Source organism: Budorcas taxicolor, chromosome 2, assembly GCF_023091745.1.
Source record: "Budorcas taxicolor isolate Tak-1 chromosome 2, Takin1.1, whole genome shotgun sequence".
Lineage (NCBI taxonomy): Eukaryota > Metazoa > Chordata > Mammalia > Artiodactyla > Bovidae > Budorcas > Budorcas taxicolor.
In genome coordinates this window covers 34,980,095-35,005,352 of record NC_068911.1, presented here as the reverse complement: position 1 = coordinate 35,005,352, position 25,258 = coordinate 34,980,095, and the positions used below count along the sequence as shown (strand labels likewise).

The 25,258-nt window shown below is 44.3% G+C and overlaps 1 protein-coding gene across 1 annotated transcript; it reads left to right on the top strand.

Moving 5' to 3' along the window:
- The first annotated feature begins 1,325 nt into the window (after positions 1 to 1,325).
- On the top strand, positions 1,326 to 24,984 carry HAPSTR1 (HUWE1 associated protein modifying stress responses). Its single transcript, XM_052636430.1, has 4 exons — positions 1,326 to 1,645; positions 2,345 to 2,425; positions 12,329 to 12,604; positions 24,423 to 24,984. The coding sequence occupies exons 1-4, from the start codon at positions 1,420 to 1,422 to the stop codon at positions 24,665 to 24,667; spliced, it is 828 nt and encodes a 275-aa protein (XP_052492390.1). The 5' UTR covers positions 1,326 to 1,419; the 3' UTR covers positions 24,668 to 24,984.
- Positions 24,985 to 25,258: the final 274 nt, after the last annotated feature.

Sequence of the window (25,258 nt, the reverse complement as noted above, 5' to 3'; positions counted from 1 at the left end):
CCTCCCACTCGGCGCGGCTACACGGATTCCGGCCGGGGGCGGCGGGGGAACTGGCGCGTGACGCAGGCGGCCGCATGTGGCCTAGGAGTGTGCCGCTCGGGACAGGTGCGGGGCCGCCAGCTCGGCACCCAGGCTCCCGCCCGGGGTTCTTCTCCGCTTCCTGGCCGCTGCGGTCTGGTCTTGGGACAGTGTCCCCGGGGGTGGGATGGGGGCTGGCGCCTTCGTGGAGACGGGCGCACTTTGGTTGGGGGCGGCCCGGAGGATCCCCCAGGCGCTACGCAGAGCGAGCAGCAGGCCTCCGGGGCGCCCGGCAGGCTGGTGGGAGGGCCCGCGGGCCTCGCGACTCGGGAAGTTTTTTTTTTTTTTTCCTTAAGGACGCTGAGGCTCAGCTTGTCTATCTAAGAAATGGGTGTTTGAAATAAACAGCTGGCAAAGCACTTGCAAATCTGGCCTCGAGCTGGGCGTCTAATTCACTTTCATTTCTCTCCTCCGTGTGGAAGCCCAAAGGGCTGGAGTAGCGGCCACCACCCCACCACACCCCTCCGTCCCCGCCGCGCGATCACTAGAATTGACTTTGCGTCCCCTGGGGCCTGGAAGCGCCGGAAAAGCCCCCGCGGGGTGCGGTCGTGGAGCCGGGTCACGTGACCCATGTCCGCTGGCTCCTGGCAGCGGGCCTGTGCGCATGCGCACTTATCCCCTCTTTTTTTTTGGTAGGCTCGGAAGCAACCACTGTTAGCTCCTCCTCCTCCATCCTTCCTGACATTCACTCCCTTTCCCCCGCCCTTTGGTTACGTCAGGCGGACAGGCCGACTAGCCAATCACGGCGCTGAAATCATAGGCTGGCACACGGAACCGGTCGGATCGGACCAATGGAGGCCCTTGGAGCGGGCGCGCCCCAACCGGGCGGGGGAGACGGGGCCAAGTGGGCGGTGCTTCCCCCAGTCAGCATGTGGGCGGGGGAGGGCGGAGACCAGAAGCCGCAGAGGCGTCGACAGCCGCGGCGACGACGACGTTCCTCAGTCTTCGGGGTGGGCTCGGCGGCGCAAGCCGGGCTGCGCGCAGGGCTAGGCGGTTTGCGGCGGCAGCGGCCCTAGGGAGGCCGCGGCGCCATGGCGGGGCGGTAGACGGGCTCGGGCCGGCGAGGCAAGGGGAATCGGCGTTGATCCGGCCCGCGGCGACCTTCGGCAGGGCCCGGGGGTGGGGAGGCCCGGGGCGGGGGTCGTCCCGGGCAGCGCGGGGCCGCGGGGCGGGGCTCGTAGGCCGTCGGGGTGCAGGAGGCCTGGGCCGCCGCGAGGAGCCGTCGCCGCCGCCGGTAGCTGGGCCACGCCGCCGGGCCGCTCGACGACGACGCTCCCGCGGGGGTCCCGCCTGAGGAGGACGCGGCCGCGGCGGCGGCGAGGCCGCGGGAGGCCGCGGAGGATGGAGGAGCGGAAGGAGGAGGGCGAGGCCGAGATCCAGGAGCACGGGCCCGAGCACTGGTTCTCCAAGTGGGAGCGGCAGTGCCTGGCCGAGGCCGAGCAGGACGAGCAGCTGCCCCCGGAGTTGCAGGAGGAGGCGGCGGCCGCCGCGCAGCCCGAACACAAGCAACAGAAGCTGTGGCACCTCTTCCAGAACTCGGCCACCGCCGTGGCCCAGCTCTACAAAGGTGAGGGCCGCCGCCGCCGCCATCTTGCGCCCCCGCGGGGCTGGCCGGCCATCGGCGGGGGGACAGCCCCGGGGTTGGGGGCTTCGGCCGCCGTGCCGCGTCCCCGCCGCCCCCTCCTCGCAAGATGGCGCCGCGGGAGGCGGGCCCTCGGGAGGGGCTCGGGGTGGGGGGGCGGCCGGGGCCCGGCTCGGGGCGGGGTTGGGGGGGGGGGCGCCCGGTTTGGGGGCCACACCCCCGGCGGGGCTCAGGTTAGGGGGTCCCCTGCCCGCTTCTGAGGCCGGGTCGCCGGCGCCTCCCCGGGGCCGGGGAGGGCGAGGGAGGAGCCCCCGGTCACAAAATGGCGAAGGGAGGAGGCCTCGGGGCCCTATTGTGCCGCAGCCGGCCTCGGGGCGGGGACTGCGAGGGGCCGCCTCCCTCCGCCGCGCCTCGGCCCTTGGCTGCGCCCCCCTCGCCCTCCGCCCCGAGCTCCGGCGGCTCCCGGGGCCGCCCCGCCGCCGACCCCCTCTTCTCGTCGGGCCCACCACCCCGCGCGGGATCACGAAACTTGAACAAAATGGCGAAACCTAATATGGCCGTTCCCGAATGATCGACGCCCAAGTTTCATCGCTTGTTCTCTTTCTCTCTGTGTCTTTGTGTGTTTTTCTGTGTGTGTGTCTCTCTCTTTTTTTGTCTTCCCTATTCCTTTCGTCGTTTTTTCAGACCGGGTGTGTCAGCAGCCAGGACTTTCTCTGTGGGTTCCCTTCCAAAACGCAGCCACCGCCGTCACGAATCTCTACAAAGGTAAAGAGAACCTGCAGCCTTGCCGCTGGCGGGGGCGGGAGGAGGGCAGCCTGCGTCCGGGTTTCGGTCGGGTGTTCTGAGTGCAAGGGCCGCCTCGATCTCGATCGCCGGAGTGTTTCCTGCCCCGGAATCCAGCCACTTAAGTCTCAGTAGCTTGCACCTGGAGGGTTCCGCTGGTGTGATGTCATCTCCAGATAACGGGAGTCTCATCTGGGGTCGTTTGGCCCCCTCGCCCGCATTTGGCGGTGTCTGGGGTACTCTAGGGGGCTTCCCCGATGGCTCAGTGGTTAGATGCAGGAGACGTAGGAGATCTGGAGAAGATCTGGAGAAGATCTGGAGAAGGAAATGGCAAGCCACTCCAGTATTCTTGCCTGGAAAATCCTCATGCACAGAAGACCCTGGCAGGAGCCATAGAGCCGCAGAGAGTCGGACACGACTGAACACGCCTGCAAGGAGCACGCTAATGTCATCATTGATAGGCTTGCTGCGCGTGAGACTGCCTACCAGTCCCTACTCCAGGTCCCAGATGGTGGTAGTGCCCAAGTTGAGAGGCCCAGCACTCCAGCCGGCCAGACGTGCTCTTTGGGCATCTGGGGAAGAAGAGTTTGTCTCAAGGACAGAAGTGGGAGGGACACTTGTTTTTGGAAAAGGATCTCGTGGAAGGCAGTTTCCTGCAGGCTCTGCATTTAGGTGCATTGGAAACTAGCCAGTTGGAATAATCTGTGCTCACGTGAACATGCTGTTATTTCCTAGCAACTGCATCAGATATTTGTTTTCAGAGCCACCTTCTATTTGACATCTCATTGTAGGTAGGAAATCTGATCAGTTTGAGTTGATTAGTGTTTTTTGGTAGTGCCTTTATGGAGTTAATCCCGCCCCCTCCACCATATGTGCCTGAATATTCTTGCTCATTGCACTCTCAGTAACAGTGGGTTTAGATTTTTGTGTATTACTCGATTTTTGAAGATTTGGAAATTTGGGTTTGATTTTTGGCAAGGTTTCTGTGGAAAAAGGAATTGAATTTGAGTGTTAATCTTAGTAAAAATGTAATTAAATGCTTTTAAACGGCTAGAAATTGCTGATACTTGCAATAGAGCTTTGTGCATTTCAGAATTATCAAAATAGGTTGAAACAGGCTGTGGAGCAGACTTGATTCAGATTTTCATTCTTGTGTAAGAATGAGCAAATTAAGATAGTACTCTTTAGGGGAAAACGTCCTTTATTTTGGATTTCCTGGGTTGATCTTGCAGTTTTTTGGGATGGTAATTTGAGAATGTAAGATTAAACTGGTGAATGGAATGTTAATTTCAGGGAATAATGAACTAATAGTGCAGGCTTACTGAAAAAAGGGAAATGATTAAATGGTGTCCCAGTGGTCAGCTTTGATTTTATGTAGCTGATTTGCTTAAGATTTGACTTTTAGCATCCATTACTATTTGAGGGTTTTGAACGTTCTCTGGAATTGCTCTAGGTTTCACCCAAACAGGAAATTTTGAAATAATTCTTGGAGCTCATTTCTTGGAAAATTCCAGTTTCTGGAAATAAAATTTACATACAGTAAAGATCATTCTTTTAAGATGTATAAGTTGAATTTGACAACCACTTTGTTAGTAAATGGGATATATCTATCCCCTCACCCTTGCCCCTGGCAAGTACTGATTTGATTGTTGTATGTATGGTTTTTGCGTTTCTTTAATTTAGCAAATAGAACCGTATAGTGTGGAGTCTTCTGTGACTGGCTTCTTCCACTTTCCATGTTTCTGAGATGCTCCATTGAGTTCACATTGTTGATAATAACAAACAGTTCAGTACCCGCCCTCCCCGCCACCTTCCTGACTAGCTTCTGTTGTGTGGATGTGTCACAGTGTATCCACTCAGTTTTAGCAGTTATTTTTTAGTTTAAGTCCTTTTTATGTGCCAGGCTCTTTGACTAGGGAGGGCATACACAGATAATGAATGTTCTACGATTTTGGTGCTGTTGGTGTGTTCCTGGAATGTATCACCTTAGGACTATAGCTGGCAATTTTCTTTAGTGTTAATTCTTCATATTAAAAAAATGGATTCAGAAGCTGAACTCTGAAATAATCCCTAATTTACTTGATTTGAAAATGTTTCTTAACAGTGTTTTTCTTTGTTCAGAAAACTTGAAGAAAGACATTGAATTCCTTTTTAAACAAACATGAAATTCTTGCATTATTGCATATGCTAGATTGTCAGTCTAGCCTTAGTTTTATTTTTTATCCTATTTCTGTAAAATGAAATACATCCCCTTTTACTATCCTCTTTTTACCTGAGGAGTGGTTAATTGTGGTTTGTGGAATTTGGTTGTGTAGCAGTATTATTCTTTGTTTAGTTGATTCAAGGAAAGTGTGGATGAGCTCTGCAGATCCTCACATTCTTCCTCCTTTTCAGGGTGTGGTCTTCAGAGAACAAGAATGCAGCTGTATTAATAATTAAGCACTTTAAATAGAATCAATAAAATTAGCAAGGTAGTGTCACAGTACATGCAGCTGTAAGTAGTGGTAAATTTAGTCACAGTTCTGATTCAGTATCTAAATGTAATTTCCAGGAGGGGGGTGGGTGGGGAGATGGTTTTGAGGGATCCCTGTAAATGGACAGTGCTCTTGTACTTTGTATGATTAAGCACTTATCTTACAAGCTAAAAATGGCTCATTTTGCCTCACCCAGCCTGGAGAGAGGTTGGCACTTTTACTAGCTTCTTGATAACAGCTACAGTGAGTGCTTAGGAAAGTCAGAATGAGGTAAAAGTCTAGCAGAGGGACCCTTTTGATTGCCTGTGGGGTTTTGAAACATGGAACGTTCAGTTGGTTTGGTTACATGTGGCTGGAGACTTGGAGGAGAGTGAGTTGGGGCGTCCTCAGTGTGGATGGAACTCAGCGAAATGGAGTGCATGGTTTCCTCCCACTTCACATACTAAGTTGGGTCAGACATGGGCATCCTTGGAAGGATGAAAAGGGAAGAACATTCTGATGGCTGGTGGTGGTTTTTACTTTGACTTGGTAAATTTAAAGGAAGTGCTGTTTGTTAAATATTCAGTGGGGTTGTGTCCCTGGCTTAGTACATTTTTTTGATCCCTACAACTAAAAGGGAGTTAAGGTTTTTAATTTAGTCCAGCTTGATGCTTATCTGAGAACTGCTTGGTCAAGCCTGTTTGCCTCTTAAATCCACCTCCCATTTCCTTGGCTGACTGGTTTCGATCTCTCTCCTGACTCATTAGTTCGAAATTGCTTCTACTGTCAGAGGCTTATGGTAGTGGCCATTTCCTGGAGGACAGAGCTGTCCTGTGGAGCCTCCTGGTCATCGGAGGTGGGCACTGTGCTCCGCTGGCTCTCCAGCAGCCACCTGCGAGCCAGTGCTTGCCTGCCCCGCTTCTCACCCTTCTCTCTCTGTTATTGCTCTCAGCTTTGTCATGTCTTTCCTGATTTTTGTCTTATGTTAAGCTGTCTGCATTTTAAAACTGTGTCTGAAACTTGAGTTGCATACTGACTTCTACCTTATATGTTGAGATCTTACGATATAGTTTATATTAAAGAGGTTTGTGGTTTTCTCCTTGCACAGCTTTTGTCCTCAAGGTGGGAATCTAGCAGCGCTTGCAGAAGGTCAGGGCATCATTATCATGGAGTCTTCCCCATGATGCCTCTAGTTCAGAGTTGAGATTGTTCTACTTAGTTATATGACCCTGGAGACAGATAATGGAACAAAAACTATTTGACTATAATGTGCCTTCATTTTCTCAACTGGAAATAGGTTTAAGTACCCACAACTTAGCAACCAAGCTCTTAGTATGGCATGTAGTGAGTCTTCAAGTGAGGACTGTGTTGGTGGTCACAGACTACGTGTTGGTCCTGTTTTTCAGATAATGTTTCTGGCTGTGGACTGTGCTTAACATGAAGGGAAGAAATTTCCTTCTGTTGGAATGACTTTTGTGGCGTGTCTTCATCTTTCCCTAAAAGGGCTAAATGTAAATAGAATTGACAGGGGAGAAAAACGGTAGGATGCTCTTTAATGTCCTTAGTTTTGAGACATCTTGATGCCAGATCCTCTGTGGTATGTTGTTCTCACTTCAGTGTGACCCTCTTGGGTTTGTATGTGAACTAAAGTGAACAGCACCTACTAAAAATTTGTGGATGAGGGGTGTTTAACTGGTCAGAGAAAGTATAATCTACCTGCAGGCAGATACTGAAGTTTGAGCTTATGTTTTGACGTTGGAGTTGGTTTGTAACTCTTGTGCTACAGAAAACCATTGAGTTTTGAGACTGTTGGGGCTTCCCTGTTGGCTCAGATGGTAAAGAGTGCCTGCAATGCGGGAGACCTGGGTTTGATCCCTGGGTCAGGAAGATCCCCTGAAGAAGGAAATGGCAACCCACTCCAGACTACAGTCCATGGGATTGCAAAGAATCTGACCGGACTGAGTGACTTCACTTTTACTTTGAGAGTGTTCAAAACATCTTAGTATGGATTAAGATTAAATACCCAGAGTCTCACTAGGCAGCAGCCTCAGTCATTACCATTATTGTTTATCTGTGAAGAGTGACAGAAGAAAAATCGGTTTCTTATGTGTATCTTCTCTGTAAAAGGTTTTGGCTGCAGAGACCAGAAGATAAAAGTCAGGCTGGACATGGATTGGCTGCTCTCTAGCTTGAAGCCTGAGGGTGGGATTGACTGAACCCAGTGGCTCAGCCCTCCCTCCTCTGCAGCGCTTTTCCTCCCTTGTGTGGGTCTGCCCCTCTGGGCTTTATCATTAGGCTAGTTTCAGTTTTAGCCCCTGGAGAAGGAAACAGTAACCCACTCCAGTATTCTGGCCTGAAAAATCACACGGTTTTGGGGTTGTACAGATTTGAGACTAAACTAAACGTTTCATCATTTGAGCAAATGTGGAGGAAGCTTTCCCCAGAGCTAGTCAGAGACTTGGAATACCTTTAGGAGAGGGAGGACACAGACTGGATGGCAGGCGGGGGCCGCTTGCATCCTCCCTGAGTCCTGCCATTCATGCTAGGCGAGGATTTAAGTCAGTGCATAAGTTACCTAGAAGTTGTTTATTTTGGATACTATGTTACAGAATGTATAGAAACTACTTCCTTGAAACAATTGAAAAACTTTTTTTGACCTGACTCAAAATTATTTCTAATGAAACATTATATATATATATTTTTTTTCTTTTTTTTTTCTCCTAGAGCAGAGTAGTTGGTTAGTGCAGATTTAATTCTAAGTTCAAATGTTTGTAGTTGTTAGTATTCCTTGGAAATGCACTTAGGTCTGTCTGATTTTCTGGTTTGTAGGTCCCCTAAAGATATGGAAGATGGCTTCTCTGTTGTTGAGGAAGAAATCTATTGTAGAAAGAGCTTTCGCTGTCTAACTTTGGGCAAGGCCCTTTGAGCCTCAGTTCCAATTCCTTGTTTATGAAATTGGGATATCTGCTTTGGTTAACTCATACATGAAATCTGATTATGTCTGTTTCATGTAACAAAGTTTTGCATTTGGTCTTCGTCTCAGAAATCATGGATCCTTTGCCTGCTATCCCTTGCCAGTGGTGAAAAAATGAGACTAATAAAAATTCTTTGAGTTCAGTGTCAGCTACTTGCGTTGTTGTTCAGTCGGTAAGTTGTGTCCGACTCTTCCGACCCCATGGACGGTAGCATGCCGGGCTTCCCTCTCTTCCACTATCACTTTAGCTATTACTTCAGCTACTTAATATAAAAACTTTTTTTTTTTTCAATACAAAGCAAAGATGTCTACTGTTTCTTGTATGAATCAGTTTGTTTTGACTAAGGAAATGAATGTGTTGTGATTAGAGGTTAGATTGACATTTTGATGCCCTTGGGCTTTTCCTAACCTTCACGCTTATGGCTGTTTGCTGCAGTGGCTTTGGCATCAGTAAAATAGTGTTGGACACAAGACCGTCCCACAGCTTTCTGTGCTCTGCCCTTCTAGAACTTGGTGGTCTAGTTGACACAGTTCAGATGCATTCAAAGCAGTCTTTGGCTGAGAGCTTTCTGGAGGCCATCTTTGAGTGTTTATTGTCCTACTAGACCCTAAAGTAACCTGTGATTAAAAATCTAGTCTAGTTATTCCTAAGATTCTCCAATAAGCATTTTATCTCTTCTGCTTAGTTCCGAATGTGATAGGAAGGTTTCATTTTCAACCAAATAACTCTTCAGAATTCTTCAACATTTGTTCAGTTGCTAAGTCCTGTCTGACTGTTCCATCCCATGGACTGCAAGAATCCAGGCTCCTCTCTCCTCCCACTATTCTTGGACTCTGTGCAGATTCATGTCCATTGAATCAGTGATGCCATCCAACCATCTCATCTCTGCTGTCCTCTTCTCACCTTTTGCCTTCAATCTTTCCCAGCATCGGGGTCTTTTCCAATGAGTTGGCTCTTTGCATTAGGTGACCGAAGTATTGTAGCTTCAACGTCAGTCCTTCCAACGAATATTCAGGGTTGATTTCCTTTAGTATTGACTGGTTTGATCTCCTTGCAGTCCACGGGACTCTCAAGTGTCTTCTCCAGCACCACAGTTCGAATTAACGCTCAGCCTTCTTTATGTGTTAAAGAACTGTAAAGAACTATAGTGTCAGCATGATATTCTTGGTTTAAGGAAATGATGGAGATTGGGTTAATTTATGTGGCAGTGTTTGGCTTTGGCTTTCAGGATATGCTGTAATGGTATAAGAGCAAATTTATGCCCAGACAGTGCAAAAGCATGTACCTGAAGACATGAATGTTCAGTCTGCTTTTCTGCTCCTGTACCTCTTCGTCTGTTAAGAGTCTGCTTACAAAGTGCTTAGTGTGTTCTTGGTTGGTTCTGATGTTGAGACTTGTGCAGAACTTTTGAAGATGAAACGATTGGTCAGTATTTTAAGAGGTTCACAGCTTGTTACATAACTGCTTTTAAAACTATGAATATTGAGTTTTTCAGCTTTGTTCAGCTCTGTGATTAAAGCATCAGCCCTTTGCATATCTGACTTTTGGGATTTCCTCATGTGTTCAAATCAAAACAAATCACAGCTCTTTATTCCCAGGATTGTCAGCTTTTTGTTTTCTTTTTCTTAAGCCGCCTCACGTGGTTCCTTCTTTTGGCTCTTGAGTTTTGTATCAGGTTCAGCCTTGCTGTCTGTTTTGTCGGGTGTACGTTTACATGCCTGGTTCATCTTACTTTGTGCTGTCCGTGCTTGCTTCAGACTTGTTTCTTGTACCCCTTTCATGCTTTCAACTTTTTCCCTATACCCCCATTTGGTTCTCGAAAAATTAAAATTTCTCAGGTCATTCTTTGTGGAAACAAAAACTTCTCTGGTTAAGAGCTTGATTACAACGATGCTCTCAGGTCGGGCAGGTTTGTAGAAACCTGCTTTCTTGTAGAAGCATCACACTGGACAGCTACCCTCATTTTTGTGGTCGCATGGGGGTGGGGTTAGTTTACTCCATAACTTAATTTCTCTTAAAAGTCACTTAGGGTCTACACCCTGCAGCCTTACAAGGTCACCTTAGAGATTATCCACCCTTTATCTAAGGTTGGCTTAATCTAAGTCTTTAAGAGATGGGAAGGCACTTATCCTCTTAAAAGCTATTCACTTTTTAAATGGGGTTCATGCTTTGTTTTGTTGATGATAAAATGAGAAATCAGAATGCATTGATTCACACTGTAACTTGGGCATACTAGTAGTGAGACACTGGAGAAATCATTCAGGAGTAGCATTTATATCTGTAAAATTAGAAAGCTGTGATGGAATCTATTATTTTCTAGAGTACTCGCATGACCAACTTGTTCCATTTTTCTTCTTAGCATCAAGAACTGATCATCTGCTAAAGAATAGGCCTTATTATAAAGTTCTGTTTGTGCTACCCTGTTGCTTTTTTAAAAAAAATATTTGGCTGTGCAGGGTCTTAGTTGTGGCATGTGGGATCTATCTAGTTCTCCAACCAGGGATTGAACTCCAGGCCCCTTGCATTGGGAACCCAGAGGATTTAACCCCCTGGACCACCAGGGAAGTCCCCATGTTTTTTAATAATGCAAATTCAAGCAGCTTGGGAGCCTCTGTGATGTTTGGATTGTTACCTTTCTTGGGACACAACTCTTTCTTTAGTCACTGGTTTGCTTATCCTTTCAGCATCTACTTTAGATGTAGCAGATAGAATTAAAATCAAAGCCAGGAAAAGTAATAAAGGAATGATTCTGTGTGTTAAATGAGAATTTGTACTTGGGGAAAGGAACCATCTTCTCTAATGTCGTTAAAGATGTATTAGTGATTTTCCTGCTAACATAACAGCTCAACTAAAAATTGCGGTAACTTCAATTCCCAGGTATTTTTCTTTCAACTGTAAAGCCACTAAAGGGCAGGCATCATGGTTTTCTTTTTTTTGTCTAGGGACAGGCCTCGTCTCACTGAAAATTTGGGTTCAGTGTGTACAGGGGGCAGTATCTACCGGGAGGTGAGGAGACCAGTCATAGGTTTTAGGACAGGGTCTTTTGGGAATGGTTAGAAGTTACAGAAAACTGTTGGGAACTGGAAGCAGAATGAAAACATTCCTAGAGAAATGAGTGTGGCTTTTTGTTTCCGCAGTGCTATTTGGTTTTGGTGACTAGTCAGTCAGTATTAGTTTTCCCTTAAATTTTTAAAATATTTGTTACTGTGTGTGTGTGTGTGTGTGTGTGTGTGTGTGTGTGTGTGTGTGTGTGTGCAGTCATGTCCGGCTCTTTGTGACCCTTGTTGTCTGTCACGTGGGATTTCCTCTGGCTCTATCCATGGGATTTCCCAGGCCAGAATGCTGGAGCAGGTTACCATTGCCTCCTCTAGGGTATCTTTTAACTCAGGGATTGAACCCATGTCTTTTGCATCTCCTGCATTGGCAGGTGGATTCTTGACCACTACACCACCTGGAAGCCCTGCTCCTGCTTTTAGTGTCCAGTTCTTGATGCTGAACCTGTCAGTAGGAGTACCTATCTGAAGTGACACAGTACTTGCAAGGAGAGCACAACCTGAGTGACTTGTGGCAGTGTTCAGTCATCTGTTGGAGGATGTGAATGCTCCTGGGTAGAATTCCTGAGAGTTCGTTTTTCTGAGATGACAACATAGCTTAGTGGTTAAGGCCCACAGACTCTGGACGAAAAGTTCTAGCTCTTGAATCCTGTGGTGGTCACCCAGGGCCTGTTGCCTCAGTTGCACTGAGGGGACGGTAGTGCAAGGTATTCGTGTACCTTTTTTCTCAGGTGAAGCTGGGCAAAGTACTAATAAACGTGTAGTGATTTACCCATTGTTAAATACTGGAGAAGGCAATGGCACACCACTTCAGTACTCTTGCCTGGAAAATCCATGGACTGGAGGAGCCTGGTGGGCTGCAGTCCATGGGGTCGGTAACAGTTGGACATGACTGAGTGACTTCGTTTTCACTTTTTACTTTCATGCATTGGAGAAGGAAATGGCAACCCACTCCAGTGTTCTTGCCTGGAGAATCCCAGGGACGGGGGAGCCTGGTGGGCTGCCGTCTCTGGGTTTGCACAGACTGAAGCGACTTAGTAGCAGCAGCAGCATTGTTAAATAAGCTAGGTTGCTTAGATGGTTAGCTTTTTAAGGAAACATTATTAAAATGCTAGTAATTTGGCTAATAATTAGTCCTTTTTATCTGATTTTTTTTTTAAAAGAACAAGACAGAAGTTCCAGGATTGTGTGATGTGTTGACTGAATTTAGGCAGTTGTGATTAGATGTCATGTATAACATTATAAACATGAATGAAGTTCAGTGGAATAGATGACTGATAGACTTAAGAGCCCCCTACTTAATGATACTCATTTTGGTGAATTTGTAAAATGGTTTTCTGTAGGAGGGAAGGCATCTTGGCTCTACTGATGATCATGTATCTTTTTCTTCTTTTTTTCTAACAGAAAGCGTGGATACTCATCAGAGAAGTTTTGATATTGGAATTCAGATTGGCTATCAGCGACGCAATAAGGATGTGTTGGCTTGGGTTAAAAAGCGCAGAAGAACTATTCGTAGAGAAGATTTGATCAGCTTCCTGTGTGGAAAGGTTCCTCCACCACGAAATTCTAGAGCTCCCCCAAGACTGACTGTAGTGTCCCCTAACCGAGCTACTTCAACGGAAACTAGCTCATCTGTAGAGACTGATTTGCAACCCTTCCGGGAAGCCATAGCTCTGCATGGTAAAGCCGTTTAAACATATTTCTTTGGAAAAATGGTTAAGAGTGTGTCTGTGGACCCAATTTCACATTTAGGTTTAGATCCAGATATACTGTTTCTTGTCTATAATAGTACCTACTTGCTCTAGAAATGTTTTAAATAGAATGTAAGCTAAGAACTTACATGGGCAGTTTTTGAATGTTAGCCAGCCTATCCTAAAAACTGTTTTTGGAAGTTAGTTTGAGCTGATTGGTGTTATAATAACTGCATCTTTTGCAACATTGATTAGAATTTATTGCTTTACACTTCTGTTGTACATACTCTCTCACTCTTCTGAGTCAAAGAGGAAGTTCTTGTGCCGTAAGAATTCTGTCGCCTATATAATTGCCTGGAGAGCCTAGTCAGTGACAGGCAAGTAAGGCAGGTAACTGTCGGGGGAGTTCTCTTGGGAACTCCCTTTGTTAGCTTAGGTTATTGAGTGTGCCTGCAGAGGGTGAGTGTTGATGGGCCTGAGAAGGAGAGGACAGATGTGAGAATAGTTAGGTTAGCTTTCCTTATGTCTGTTGTCCGGAGGGCCTTGCTTGATAGTCAGGCCTGTCAGAGGCCAGTTCCATCTCCATCTCCCCAGGGGCCAGACCTGCTGTCAGAGGGCCTTCTTGGCTGAAGGGTTTAAGTCCTACTGGAGAAGCCTGGGGAATGTAGTCAGTAAGTCTGTTGTTGATTGTTCTCTAATGCAGGCTTCCAGATAGAAGTGGGAGAGGTATTCTATAGGTCATTCAATACTGCTGTAAAAATACAACCACAGAATAACAAGACTTGGTGTTGAAGCCAAACTGAAAACATGGATTGTGCAAGTGACTACGCAGATAGCAGTCATTAGTGAGTTAGGTCATGAGCCTTGTTAAAAGTTAACATTTCTGGACCACAGTGGAGGTCATCTAAAATAAAGTAACCTGGTAATAAGAAGTGGGATATATACAAAGAGCTTCTGTATCATCGAAGCTTTAATGCTTACAGAGATTCTTTTTCTCTTTGGCAAGCATTGCTTCTTTATACCTAAAACCCCATTCAGAACATGGACTTGGGAAAAGTGTTGTTGTTTTTCCCTGTCCTGATCGTGAGTTTATGATTAGTTAAAAACACAAAAACATTTTATTGCAAGAAAGTTCATGATGTATGGATGCAGTACTTAAGATGGCTTGCTGTTCCTAACATAGTGGAATTTTTGAAACTCAGGCAAAATAGAGATTGATCTGTTCTATTGAATTAAAAGTTTCACATCTTTTACCACTAAGTTTGGAAAAAATTACTAGACATGTACAGTTTTTAAGATTAATTGTAGTGCATGTTAGTATTTGATGTAGTTGTGTTTCCTTAAACATTTTGATTTTCTTTGTCATCCAGTGGATATACGATTCATTCCATTTCTCTTTTAAGAGTCTTTTTTTTCCTGTATTATACGCTTAGAGAAAACAATTTTGAGAAACATACATAAATGCCACTCTTGCTATAAAACCTTTAGTGCAGTTGTACACATTGTAAGAAGGACAAGCCAGGAGCCCACCCCCCACAACTGCTATATTCTCCAACTCCCATTACGTTTTCTTAAATTGAGTTCGTTCAACTTTTGTGATTTATTATTTTACTGAACTTTGGGAGTTTTAGTGTTGGTGTAATTTTAGGAAGGTACTATTTAAAATTTTGATTTGTGTTTGAATTGTGAGGGTTTTAAAAAGTTTAATTTTAAAGCTATCTAAAAAAATAACCTTCCACTTTGATAGACTTTTGAAGTAGTGCCAATACAGAATATATTGGATTCCTAGGGTTCATGCACTGAATTCACATAGTTAAAACGTGAAGTTGCAGTGCAGTAATAGAGCAACTTGTAAAGAGTATACAGAAATAAGTTAGGGAGTTTTGTGCTCTTTTGGTTTTAAAGGACATCCATGAATTGAGAATGCTAGTCTGAATTGAGTATTTTGAGTAATTTAAATGATTTCTAATAATAGGGCATTATTAACTAAATTGTAAATTAGATTAATGGCTAACTTTGTAACCTGGTGTCCTGATGATCTGATTTATTGAATAGTTTCTAAATTGAAGTCAAAACTATTCAGATATTTTGAAATATATTTGGAAATATCCTAATTAGGGTGCATGCTTGTCAGGATTTGGCTTTGCATATAATTTACATTGCCAGATCTACCAAATGTGAGGTCAGATTGAAGTTCTTGGGGTTCTTTGGAGGGAGAGGCTACATTTATGAAGTTTTGGGGTCCTAGGGGGAAGTAGGAAAAGAATTGAGTCCGACTTTAAGTTTCTAATCAAAGCAAACATTCGTGTAGGAGGTCATGTTTGTTTATTCTTCTCTACAGATGACCTCATGTCCTCACAAAAGAGGACAGTTACTCTTGTATTTTTTTTTTAATCAGCCTCTAAATTCTCATTTCCACCAATGCTCCCATATATGCTTAAAATATGTTCTTTATTTGAATAAAAATGGCCAAGACATAATTGTAGAGTATTTCATGTTAGACAGTGAGGGTCTAATGATAAGGTCCTTTGATAAATACCCCTCATGACCTTAGACTTAAATATGCAATTGCAATCAAAAGTATTGGGTCGGCCATAGGTTCTTTAAATGAACCTTTTGGCCAACCCAATACATCAGTTAATAGTTATCAAACAATTTCAATCAAAACTGTCAGCTAATGGTTACTGAAATTTAAGGAATATAACCTAGTGCTTTATTTTGGCACTTGTTAGCAGCATATGTTGTTCATTTTCTGTGTACATGATATGTCCTCATCTGGATGCTAAACTCATGGAAATCAGAGAAATGCATATGTGTTTGCTGTGTTGATTACTCCTTTTCTTAATCATGCTTGTCTTAAAGAATATTATCTAAAATTTATTGGGAACTGGATTCATAGCTGGCATCTTGTTTTTATGTAAACAGATTGCAGATAGACCAAAGATCATCTGGATCATTTTGTGGTTCCCTGCCTGTCTTGTGATTAGCCTTCTCTTAGCCATCCTTTCTCTTCTAGAAATTTTCCTTTTCTGGTCTTCTCAGTAGGCTTCTTTGACCTCTGACCTTTCAGTGACTTAGGGGAATAGGTTACATTCCCCTGGATTTAGCTGTTAGCTACCTCCTGCAATCCCTTTAAGGGATTTTTAGTCTTAATTTCTAAAATTTGTCCTTGCAGTTTAGATCCTCTCTCCAGACTGCTTAAACATGTATACCCTGTTGTGCCCTGGCCTACATCTCCACCAGGGTATCCCCAACTACAGCAAAAACATGTTTTTTCCCTCATTTTTGCACTCAGCAGATGTGTATGTGGCAGATACTGTGTAGTCTCTAGGGAATATATGATTGAATAGGGTACTTCCTTTTCTGTTGAGGCCAGTGCACACTTGGATAATTGATTTTAATGTCATATGTCAGGGTGTTCTGGGGTCAGAAAAGAAAGTTCCACAGTGTGCCATAGCGATAAGTTCAGAGAAGGCTTTTCTGGAGGAGGGGAGCCCCGGGCTCTTGGAATCATCTCCTGCCTGTTCTTGCTTCCCAGTCCGAGGTGACCCATTCTCCAGTCCATCTTTCCTGGGACCACTGGAGTGATCTCTGATCTTGTTGCTTCACTGAAAAATAACGTTCGTTTCCCTATGGTCTGTAGGATGAAGTTAGAACTCAGCATGACATTGTAAGGCCCTTGTCAGTTGATCTGACCTTGGGTCAGGTTTCTTAGCCGTATTGTGTCATCTGAATACCTTCATGGTTTTTTCTAAGCTTTCTCTTCTGCCTGTTGATCCCTTCAGACTGTTGGAACGTCTCCTCCGGGATGAAGCTTGCCTTCAGTCTCCCTGTTCTCTGGTCTTCCCTGAGCGGGGCATCTGTTCTCCTTGTCCGTAGACTGGGGGTGTGGTGGGGCAGGGCTGTGTCTCAGAGCTGCTGGCTGTGACAGAACCTGGGATAGATATGTCCTGAGCCTAACACAGGGTTCAGAGGTCTGTTAAGTCAACAGAGCAGAGAACTTTTACAGAGAGTTGAGGCTCACAGATTTCCTGGGTGACTGCAGTATGAGGGTGAGGAGAATGGAGAACAGAGCAGGTGTATCTTAGGACTCTTGCACAGTCAGCTCTTCACCCTAAACAGCTGAGACTTGGAGTGGGGCCTGAGGGTGATGAGGCACCATTAAAGCAGTCCTTTCAGTGTTAGGTCATGTCAGCGTCCTGCTGGGGGAGGGCTGTCCACATTTACCCAGAGTTATTGCTATCTTATTGAAGAAGAAAGGCTTATTTGACTAAAATTGACCAGGTCAGTAAACGTTTGAATAGATATTCCAGATCTATCTGGCTCCCAAATTCAGTTACCTCTATTTGTACATTTAGCGTTCCTCATATCTTGCCGTCCCCCGCCCCCCAGCAGGTCTCTAAGCTTATTTTTCTTCCCTAAACACATTAGAACATGCTTAAGTTTGGTATTTCTTCCTCGGGTTTTCCCCATAAGTGAATCTGGGTACATAGGCTTGAAGATGAATGGCTTGTGACCTCTATTTCTGGTTCGTTTCAGCAGGAAGAGTATTCAGGCTTTGTACCTAGGCTGCGTTCCCAGTATGACCTTGGGCAGGGTGACCATCCTCTCCAGGGCAGTCACCTCTGAAAAGGTGACGTGTTTTGTTTGTAAGGCGATACATAGAGTGAGAAGCCAAGCGCAGCACCTAGCCTTTACACAGGTAAAGTGTTCTTTGCCTTGAGAGGAGAGGACTTCGGTTAGTTCCAAGTCCTGTGAGCGCCCTGATGGCGATACTCCAAAAACAGCCCTGGAGCTTAGGTGGCCTTTGAGGGTCCTTTGCCTCTCCTTTTAGTAAGGGTGGCCTTTTAAATGTGCAGTTACTCAAAAGGAAGGGATAATTTAAAATTTAGTGTTAACTACCTATTTATATTATTACTTACTAAGATCTTGAGCTTGTTTCATGTTGGTATAAGCTGGGGAGGTTGGTGGTGGAAAGATTCTGAGCTGACTTGACTTGCCCTGGGTCTAGAAAGCCTTAGATTGAAGTATAGTCTCCTCAGAGGAGTTCTGTTGGTTATCATGGGGATTAGATGAGAAAGATCCAGAGTTAGAATGGGGTCCAGGTGTGGAAGAGACCTGGATGGGAGAGGATGCTGCAAGTCAGACCTCACTCATTTGCTAACTCTATTAAAAACCTTGCTCTTGCTCAGATCATCTTAGAGGTGGTCTTTGTATGTTTCGAGCCCTGGTTCAGACTGTTCCATAGAAATCTGAGACACTTGGGTTTAGTTCCAAAAATCATTTTGATGACATTCTTAACTGCAGTACAGGGAACTAATCCCATTGGGCCTGGGTTTGACTTTGTAAAGTTATTCAGTTCACACAGGGTGTGCTGTTAAAAGAGTGGGTAACTGGTGGGGGAACCATTGCTGTCACTGGCATTTGGCTTTAAGATGCCTCCTTGCTCAAGTTCGTTACTTCCATGTTGTTTAAGCATCAGTGGACTACTTTGTTTGTAAGTACTGAAAGGGTCTTAGGCAAGTGCAGGCAATCTGGCCTTGATATGATACTGGAAAATTCCCTCCCTTGCCAAAAGGGAAAGTGTTTTTAAATTTGATGTTTTTTGTTTTGTTCTGAGATAATGTGTTGTGCGTTTAAGAAGAAGACATAGTATTTAGTGCGGGGTGAAGTCAAGCAGTTTTGGTTTGGAAACCCTTGTGCGTGTGTGCATGTGTCTTTGAGTGTGTTTGGCTGGCTGACTTTGGTGTTATGCAATTAAAATCCTTTTGTGAAAGGTGTGGTCATTTAAAAATGTATATTGTCATTCTGTGGTCTTTCCTATTGCCCAGCATTTACTGAGCACAGTAAATAGCCAGGCATTCTGATTTTCAGAGGCTAGTGATAGGAGCAGATGATACAAAGATGAATCACATAATCTCTCAAGGAGTTTCTAGCCTAATAGAATTGTATTATTAGTCAGTTTGAGGCATGTAATCCCAGGCAATCAGATTGAGGCACAGTTCCGTCACTTTAGGAGTTAATAGCCTCCATATCTGGCTTCTCTCTTATGTCTAACAAAGTCTTTCTGGCGTATGTGGTGATCCTTAGTCTCTTAAATCATTAAGGTGCTTGACAAGATTCTTGGATCTGGAGAGACTGAGTTGTAGGGCCTTAGAAGAAAAAGGCATTCATTTGAAATCGTATTCAGGGATATAAGGTTAGGTAGACATCTTTACCTAGAAAAAAAATGTAAGGCTGATTGCTAATTTGTCATAAAATGGTTCCCTGCTTCCTCTGGTGTTTTGGAAAGCTGTGATTTTAGGCAGTATGGACCAGTAGGATTTTCTTTCTCCTTTGAGCACAGGTTCTGTTGCTTTTGTTATTTTTGTCACAACATTTGGCCTGTGTCTTCCTGGTAACCTTGAGATCTGTACATTTAAGAAGAAATTTGAGTATTGATGCTTGGTTCCTGTCTCTTTTTCTATCACTTTTTATTTCTTCCATTGATAAAGTTAAATACATAGAAACAAATGTTGATAGTCACACAAATACTTAGGTTAAGTTCTTTTAAACTGACGGTACAATATGAAAGAAGCTTCTTGGCTGTTTCAGTTGCAGAGAATAGATTAGAACTGGCTTGTGGGGGGATTTATATCCAGTCTTTCAGAATCCCTTTTCCACGTCTTGCCCACACTCCTAGCACAATGTGTGGAACACAGTAGGTTCTTAACAAATGCTTGTTGAATGTTACATTCTGCATCTTCCTGAAATAACAGAGAACTGTCAGTAGTTATTTCACAGTAAATGTTTGCAAAACTTATTTGGGAATTAAGATGTAAGAGATTAATGCACCAAAAGCAAATCTCATCTCTTAATTGCTTTAAATTGATTATTTAAAATAATCTTTAATTGAAACTCTTCTGAAGGCTGGAATTTTTTAATTATAGCCTTTGTTCAGACCAGCCTCTGAGAAGAAAAACAATCAAGGCAATTAAGATAGCATTAAATTTTTGATGAAAAGTTGGCATTTTCTGTTTATTAAGATTTAGATATTAGCTACTGAAGTTTCTTGGAGATAGGGCTTAACTAAAGCTGCCAGCATTAATGATACAAAACTTGCAGTAAAATTTTCTTGGACACTTTTTTCATTGAGGTGAAAAAGGAGTCCATGTAGCCAGGCCTTAAAGCCAGTTTACTCACCTAGTACTTCCTTAATAATCCATTGGTAGTTGTGAAACAGTTTTAATATTTAATTTTTTTTACTAGTTTTCTGATTTAGTAATACTGATTTCTTGGAAGATTTGAAAATTTCCAAAAAGTGAAAAATTCAGTATCTTGCTGTCCCACTTTACAGAGATAACTGCAGTTAAATGTTTGGTGCATTTTCTTCCAGTCTTTTTTTTTCAATGTATAAATATTAAAATTATTTCATAGCTGAGATCATACTGCATATATGGTACTGTATCTTGCTTTTTCATTTTAACGTCGTGAGCATTTTTCCCATGGCATTAAAACTGTCTGAAAAATTGAAAGCATTTTGGGCTGTCAGCATAACTGAAAATGTTTTCTTGGTGTGACACATGTATCTTTGTAATTGGTTTGATTTAGTGTGCTTTACTTCAATAAAAGTTCAGAATTACAATTCACAGATTGGGGTGGGGAGTGGTATCTACTTCAAATTACCTAAGTCTTCCTAGTAGAATGCACTTTTCCATGCTTGAACTTCTCCCCCCTGTGCACTTAAAACATGACATTTACACACATTGCTTACCTAAAACCTCAGAATACAACTGTGTGCAAAGGGAGTGTTTCCATTTGAGTAGTGCAAGTTATTTCAAATGCAAGAATGCCAGCTTCTTAGGGCTTCCAGTCAGGATGTTAATCAGTTGGTCCAAGTTGTGGGGATTTCACATCCCCCTTCTGCCCGAGATGAGAGAGCCCGAGGGTCCTGGAGCTGCGCTGAGTGGATCCGCAGTAAACAGTCGGCCTTGTCTCCTCCAGGGCGAGGCGCGCAGGTGCTGCAGGAGGCTGGGCGGCCTGCGGAAAGGGTAGAGGCCGCCTCGAGGCCACTTCCAGGGCTGCGGGTCGGAGGAAGGGAAGCTGGCTGGGTTCTGCGTTTGCTTTTTGTGCCTCTGTGTGACCTAACTATGTGCTGGTAAACTGGAATTACATGTAATTAATTCTGAAAACAGGATTTTCTTATGACCCTGAGCATGACCTTGGTATGAAAATTATAGTTATGTGCTTTTAACAATTTGCCATGTAACCTAGATTCCTATAACCTGGACTGTAACTTTTGTTTTTGCTCCCGTGGGAGCTTTCAGAGTATGATTAAATCCTCCTGATTGGTTTTTTTTTTTTTTTTTTTACCCCCACTCCTGCACTAATCATTTAAAAGGAATGCAGACACTTTTTAAAACGATTAAGTTTACCTTGTATTAAGCAATGGGGACTTTTCTGTCTAATGATACTGCTTGTTCTACTGCTTTTTGTCAATTGATATTCCCATAGCCCTTTTGAAAAAGTGTGTTTTGGTAGAAATTAAGTCGTATGCCCTTGGGCCATACAACTTAGTTTTTAGTTCTGAAGCATGTTTAGATTCTCTGTACTTGTATAGGCCTGTGATTGTTTATGTGGCTTAGCTAAGGTTTCCTAAAGCATCTCCTAGTAGCTGTCACTGGTTTATAAAATAAAATTTGGGTTGTTTAAAATACATATATTTTTGGTTGTTAATCTTAATTTTTTTGTTTGACCCTTGTGATGAAAAGTCTTCTTTTGGGGAAGATTAGTTAAGTTAAACCTTGAAAAGAATTTTCACTGCTGAGAGTAGAAAATAAAATAGGTAATGTTGCACATTGTGACTTCTGCTTTAGCTATCAAACTAACCCCAGGGTCATACACCCAACAGAAAAAAGATTGTGGTTTTCTGGAAGTTACTGGGGGAATTTTCAAAAGGACCGAATTGATGTTTTAAAATCTCTCTTCTTTTTTCATGGAGGATAGCAGTTGAAGCATTTGTTTGAGGTGACTCTTCACTTCTGATGGAGCGTTTTATGAGCCTTGAATGTTAAACATACAGCCACGTGGCTCCTACATTAACAGGAAGGTCATTGGACTGGAGTTTGTTTTTCTGGGGTCTCAAATGCTCAGGGGATCCTGAGTTTAATTACTGAAATAGCCCAGTTTATTGCCAAGGGCCTATATTTTGCAGTATAATTACCTTAGAACCTCCTGCGTTATGAAACAGGTATGAAAAGGTGGTCTCAAGTATGTGGACACTTTTCAGTAATATGTTACAGGATGCGAGATTAGGAAAAAGGCACAGCTGTCCCCCTCAAGGGGTTTAGTCTTGATGGAGAACTTAAAGACAAAAGACCAAACCCAGCAAGCTGGAAATAATTGAGTGTTATCTTCATGACAAAGACATATAAGAGAGCCACGTGGGTGTGTTTCCTGACATTGGAGAGGTGAATAAACATCAACAGCTTTGGATTTCAGAGTGAGGGGTAAAGCCTTGAAGCATTCTGTTACGTGCCAGACACTGTGTTACGTTCACGAGATACAGATGAACAGGTACTGTCTGGGAAGAGATGAGCAGTCGTACTGTGCTATGTGACATCAGCCCAGGGTGCTCCTTTCCTGTTTTACTTTATTTTAATAAAGTTGTGTGAGCTAGGGAAGAAGCAGTGTGGGTTTTTTCCCCAAAGGTGTTAGGTTTGGAGGACCAACAGGCAGCTAGAAATTCGGATGGGCCCTTGAGCTCAGGAAAAAGGTCTGTTCCTGTGGCACTGATGTGGAAAATGACTCCTGTAGGTAAGCTTCAGGGGCCAAGGCGTGTAGCTGGCTGACGTCAGCCAGACGGACAGAAGAGAAGGCCACTGAGGAAGGAGTGGGCAGGCTGAGAACAGGAAAGAGAGTTTCAGAGGAGAGATAGGAGAACCGGGCAAGTTGCCCAGGATGGGAGACGGAGGTGGGAGGGACTTGGGCTTCACGCAGTGGGGAGCAGATGTCAGAAGGCAGGTGCAGACCAGGCCGTTTTTAGGAAACGCAGAGGAGTTGATGCTGGGAGTGAAGGATTGAGTGTTAGGATGGGATTGAAGAGAGCAGAAGGGAGAGGAGCCACAGAGACACTACGAGGTAGGCTGGAACCCTAAGTTCCTGAGGCTACTTCCGTGCTGAAAGAATTGAGATTTGAGGAGGTGGAAAGAGTTAGGAATTTAGATTGTGCTTGCGTCTTGGGTCCCGGCTTTTGCTTGCTAGCTGTGTGACCTCGAGTGGCTTATTAACCTTTTAACCTTGGTTTTTCATCTGCAAAAGCGAGAGGATACGGATCTCAGGGTTATTCCAAAGATGAAGCGAAAAAGTGCCTGACCCAGGAAGTACTCCAATATTAGTGCATTTATTTATTTTTAATGGGCACTGGCCTTGGAAAGGCTTAGAGCCAATGAGAGATGAGGTCAGATTTCCCCTGGCCACCAGCGGAAGGGTGAGAGGGTGCTGCTGTTGCCCAGAGGGCAGTGAGAGCTCTGGTTGGTTCCTGCAGGAGGGAGTTAAGAGCAGCTTAGAAAGGGAGGTATGGGCTGCAGAGAGTACCTGGGAAGCGGTTGGGGCCTACCAAAGATGGGCGGACGTTCACGGGCTATTTGTAGAGTGACAACGGTGTCAAAGGGAATTTAAACGCTTTGGTATGGTAAGTGGAAAAAGGATTCTCTGCTCCCTAATGATCAAATTTAAAGTACATTTACAGAGTAAATTAGAATGGGTCCCTAGGAAATCAACCTTTAAGCTGACTTGTTGAGATAGGAGTCCTGTCCTTTGCGAATGTTGATTATACTAGATTGTATCAGTTCAGTCAAGGAAAGAAGAAATCCATTATGAGACTCAGATAGCCCAAGGGGAAGTTCATGAGAAGGAAAATCCAGTGAAGTCAGGTTATTGAATTCAAGGCTGTGGCATGTCTCCTGGCCCCTCTCATGCCTTTCACAGGTGTATCCCGAGCATTTAGAAGCAGAACATCCATTTGCCGCCTCCAACTGTTCAGGGGTCTAAGGAATGAGTGTCCAACCATGCGTGCTGGAATGCTTTGGATTTAGTAACTCTTAACCTTGAATGCAAGGCAGCAGGAATTTTTATACCACCCTTGCTCTCCCCGCTTCTCTGAAGGATTAGAGATGATGTTGTTAGGCTGTCCCGAGTACAGTCCAGACCTTGGGGTGAGCATGTAGGTTGATTTGTCCAGGGCAGAATCACTTTGTATCTGATGTCCAAGGATCATTCTTAATAGTTAGGGACTGCTTTTAAGGCTCAGTAGTGTATTGTTTTAGATGCTAAATTATAAAGTCTCTTTATAGAGATGTCAGAGTTGAATCCAGTCAGGGCTGGAAATGCCTGCAGGCTCCCCTGTGCGCGTGAGCACAGCACAGGGATCTGTTGGCACAGAGAGAGGACAAGGAAGACATTCTGTTTAAAGCCAGCACCTCCTCCCTCAGCTCTTGTTACAGATTGTGCTTACCTCGTAGAGTAGATGGCAGGATTTCCTGATGGATTTGTACACCTAGGAGGGTACCTGCCATGTATCATAAGCTTCCAGTAATTGGTAGTTACCTGGATTGTAAATATTGATTAGTATTACCCATGAACATCGCCTGTGTCAGAGCCAGATGATTCACTCCTCCAGGAGAAAAACCGCTCCCCCGGTGAACCCCTTTGTGAGGAAAATAGGCAGACCTCCTTTTTCGCAATGACGACGTTGAAAGTAAAAGTGGGTTGCTTTCGAGAGGGTGGAATAATCGAGCAACTCTTAAAACCTTTTTTCTTCTTCCTAGGTCTTAGTGGTGCAATGGCTAGTATAAGCGTGCGCTCGAGTACCCCAGGCTCTCCTACACATGTAAGCAGTGGATCGAATGCTAGTCGAAGGAGAAATGGACTCCATGATGTCGATTTGAACACTTTCATATCAGAAGAAATGGCACTCCACTTGGACAATGGTGGAACTAGAAAGCGTACCTCAGCCCAGTGTGGCGATGTCATTACAGACTCACCAACCCATAAACGCAACAGAATGATCTAAACTGCAAACATTTTTCACACCCACCATGCTGCTTGAAAGCCACTTGATCCTCAACATATTACTATTATTGCAAAGGAAACATATGAGGCCATCTCCCATTGTTCACTGTTTAAGACAAGTGAATCCTATAGTGGTTGCCATAAAAAGAAAGTTCTAGGTATTTATAGTAGATGCCTCTTGTAACTATGGCTTTCTTAAAACTATATTCCTAGCAGAGGACATCAGATACCGTGTAGTAGGATCCTCATAGGCAAACATATATCCGTTTCAAGGCTAAAAGTGACCTTAACTGTATTTATTCTCAAAGGGAAAGGAAATATCAGATGTTTATTTGGTTATAGAATGGTTTTTTTGGGGTGGGGGGGAGGGTCCATTTCCTGCTGTGTTGAGTATTTTGCTCCAACAGTATTGCCAGGTTTCTAAAACTGTCTAAAACACATGATCTGGCTTCCTCGTCAGATCTCCAGGCTTCCATTTTTGCAGCAGCACTGTACCACGCACCTGATTTCTCTCTAGTAACAGCGTGCAACTTTGAATTATTATTGAATTGTGCCCTATTTTTTAGTTTTTGAAGCAGTCTATAATTCTGGT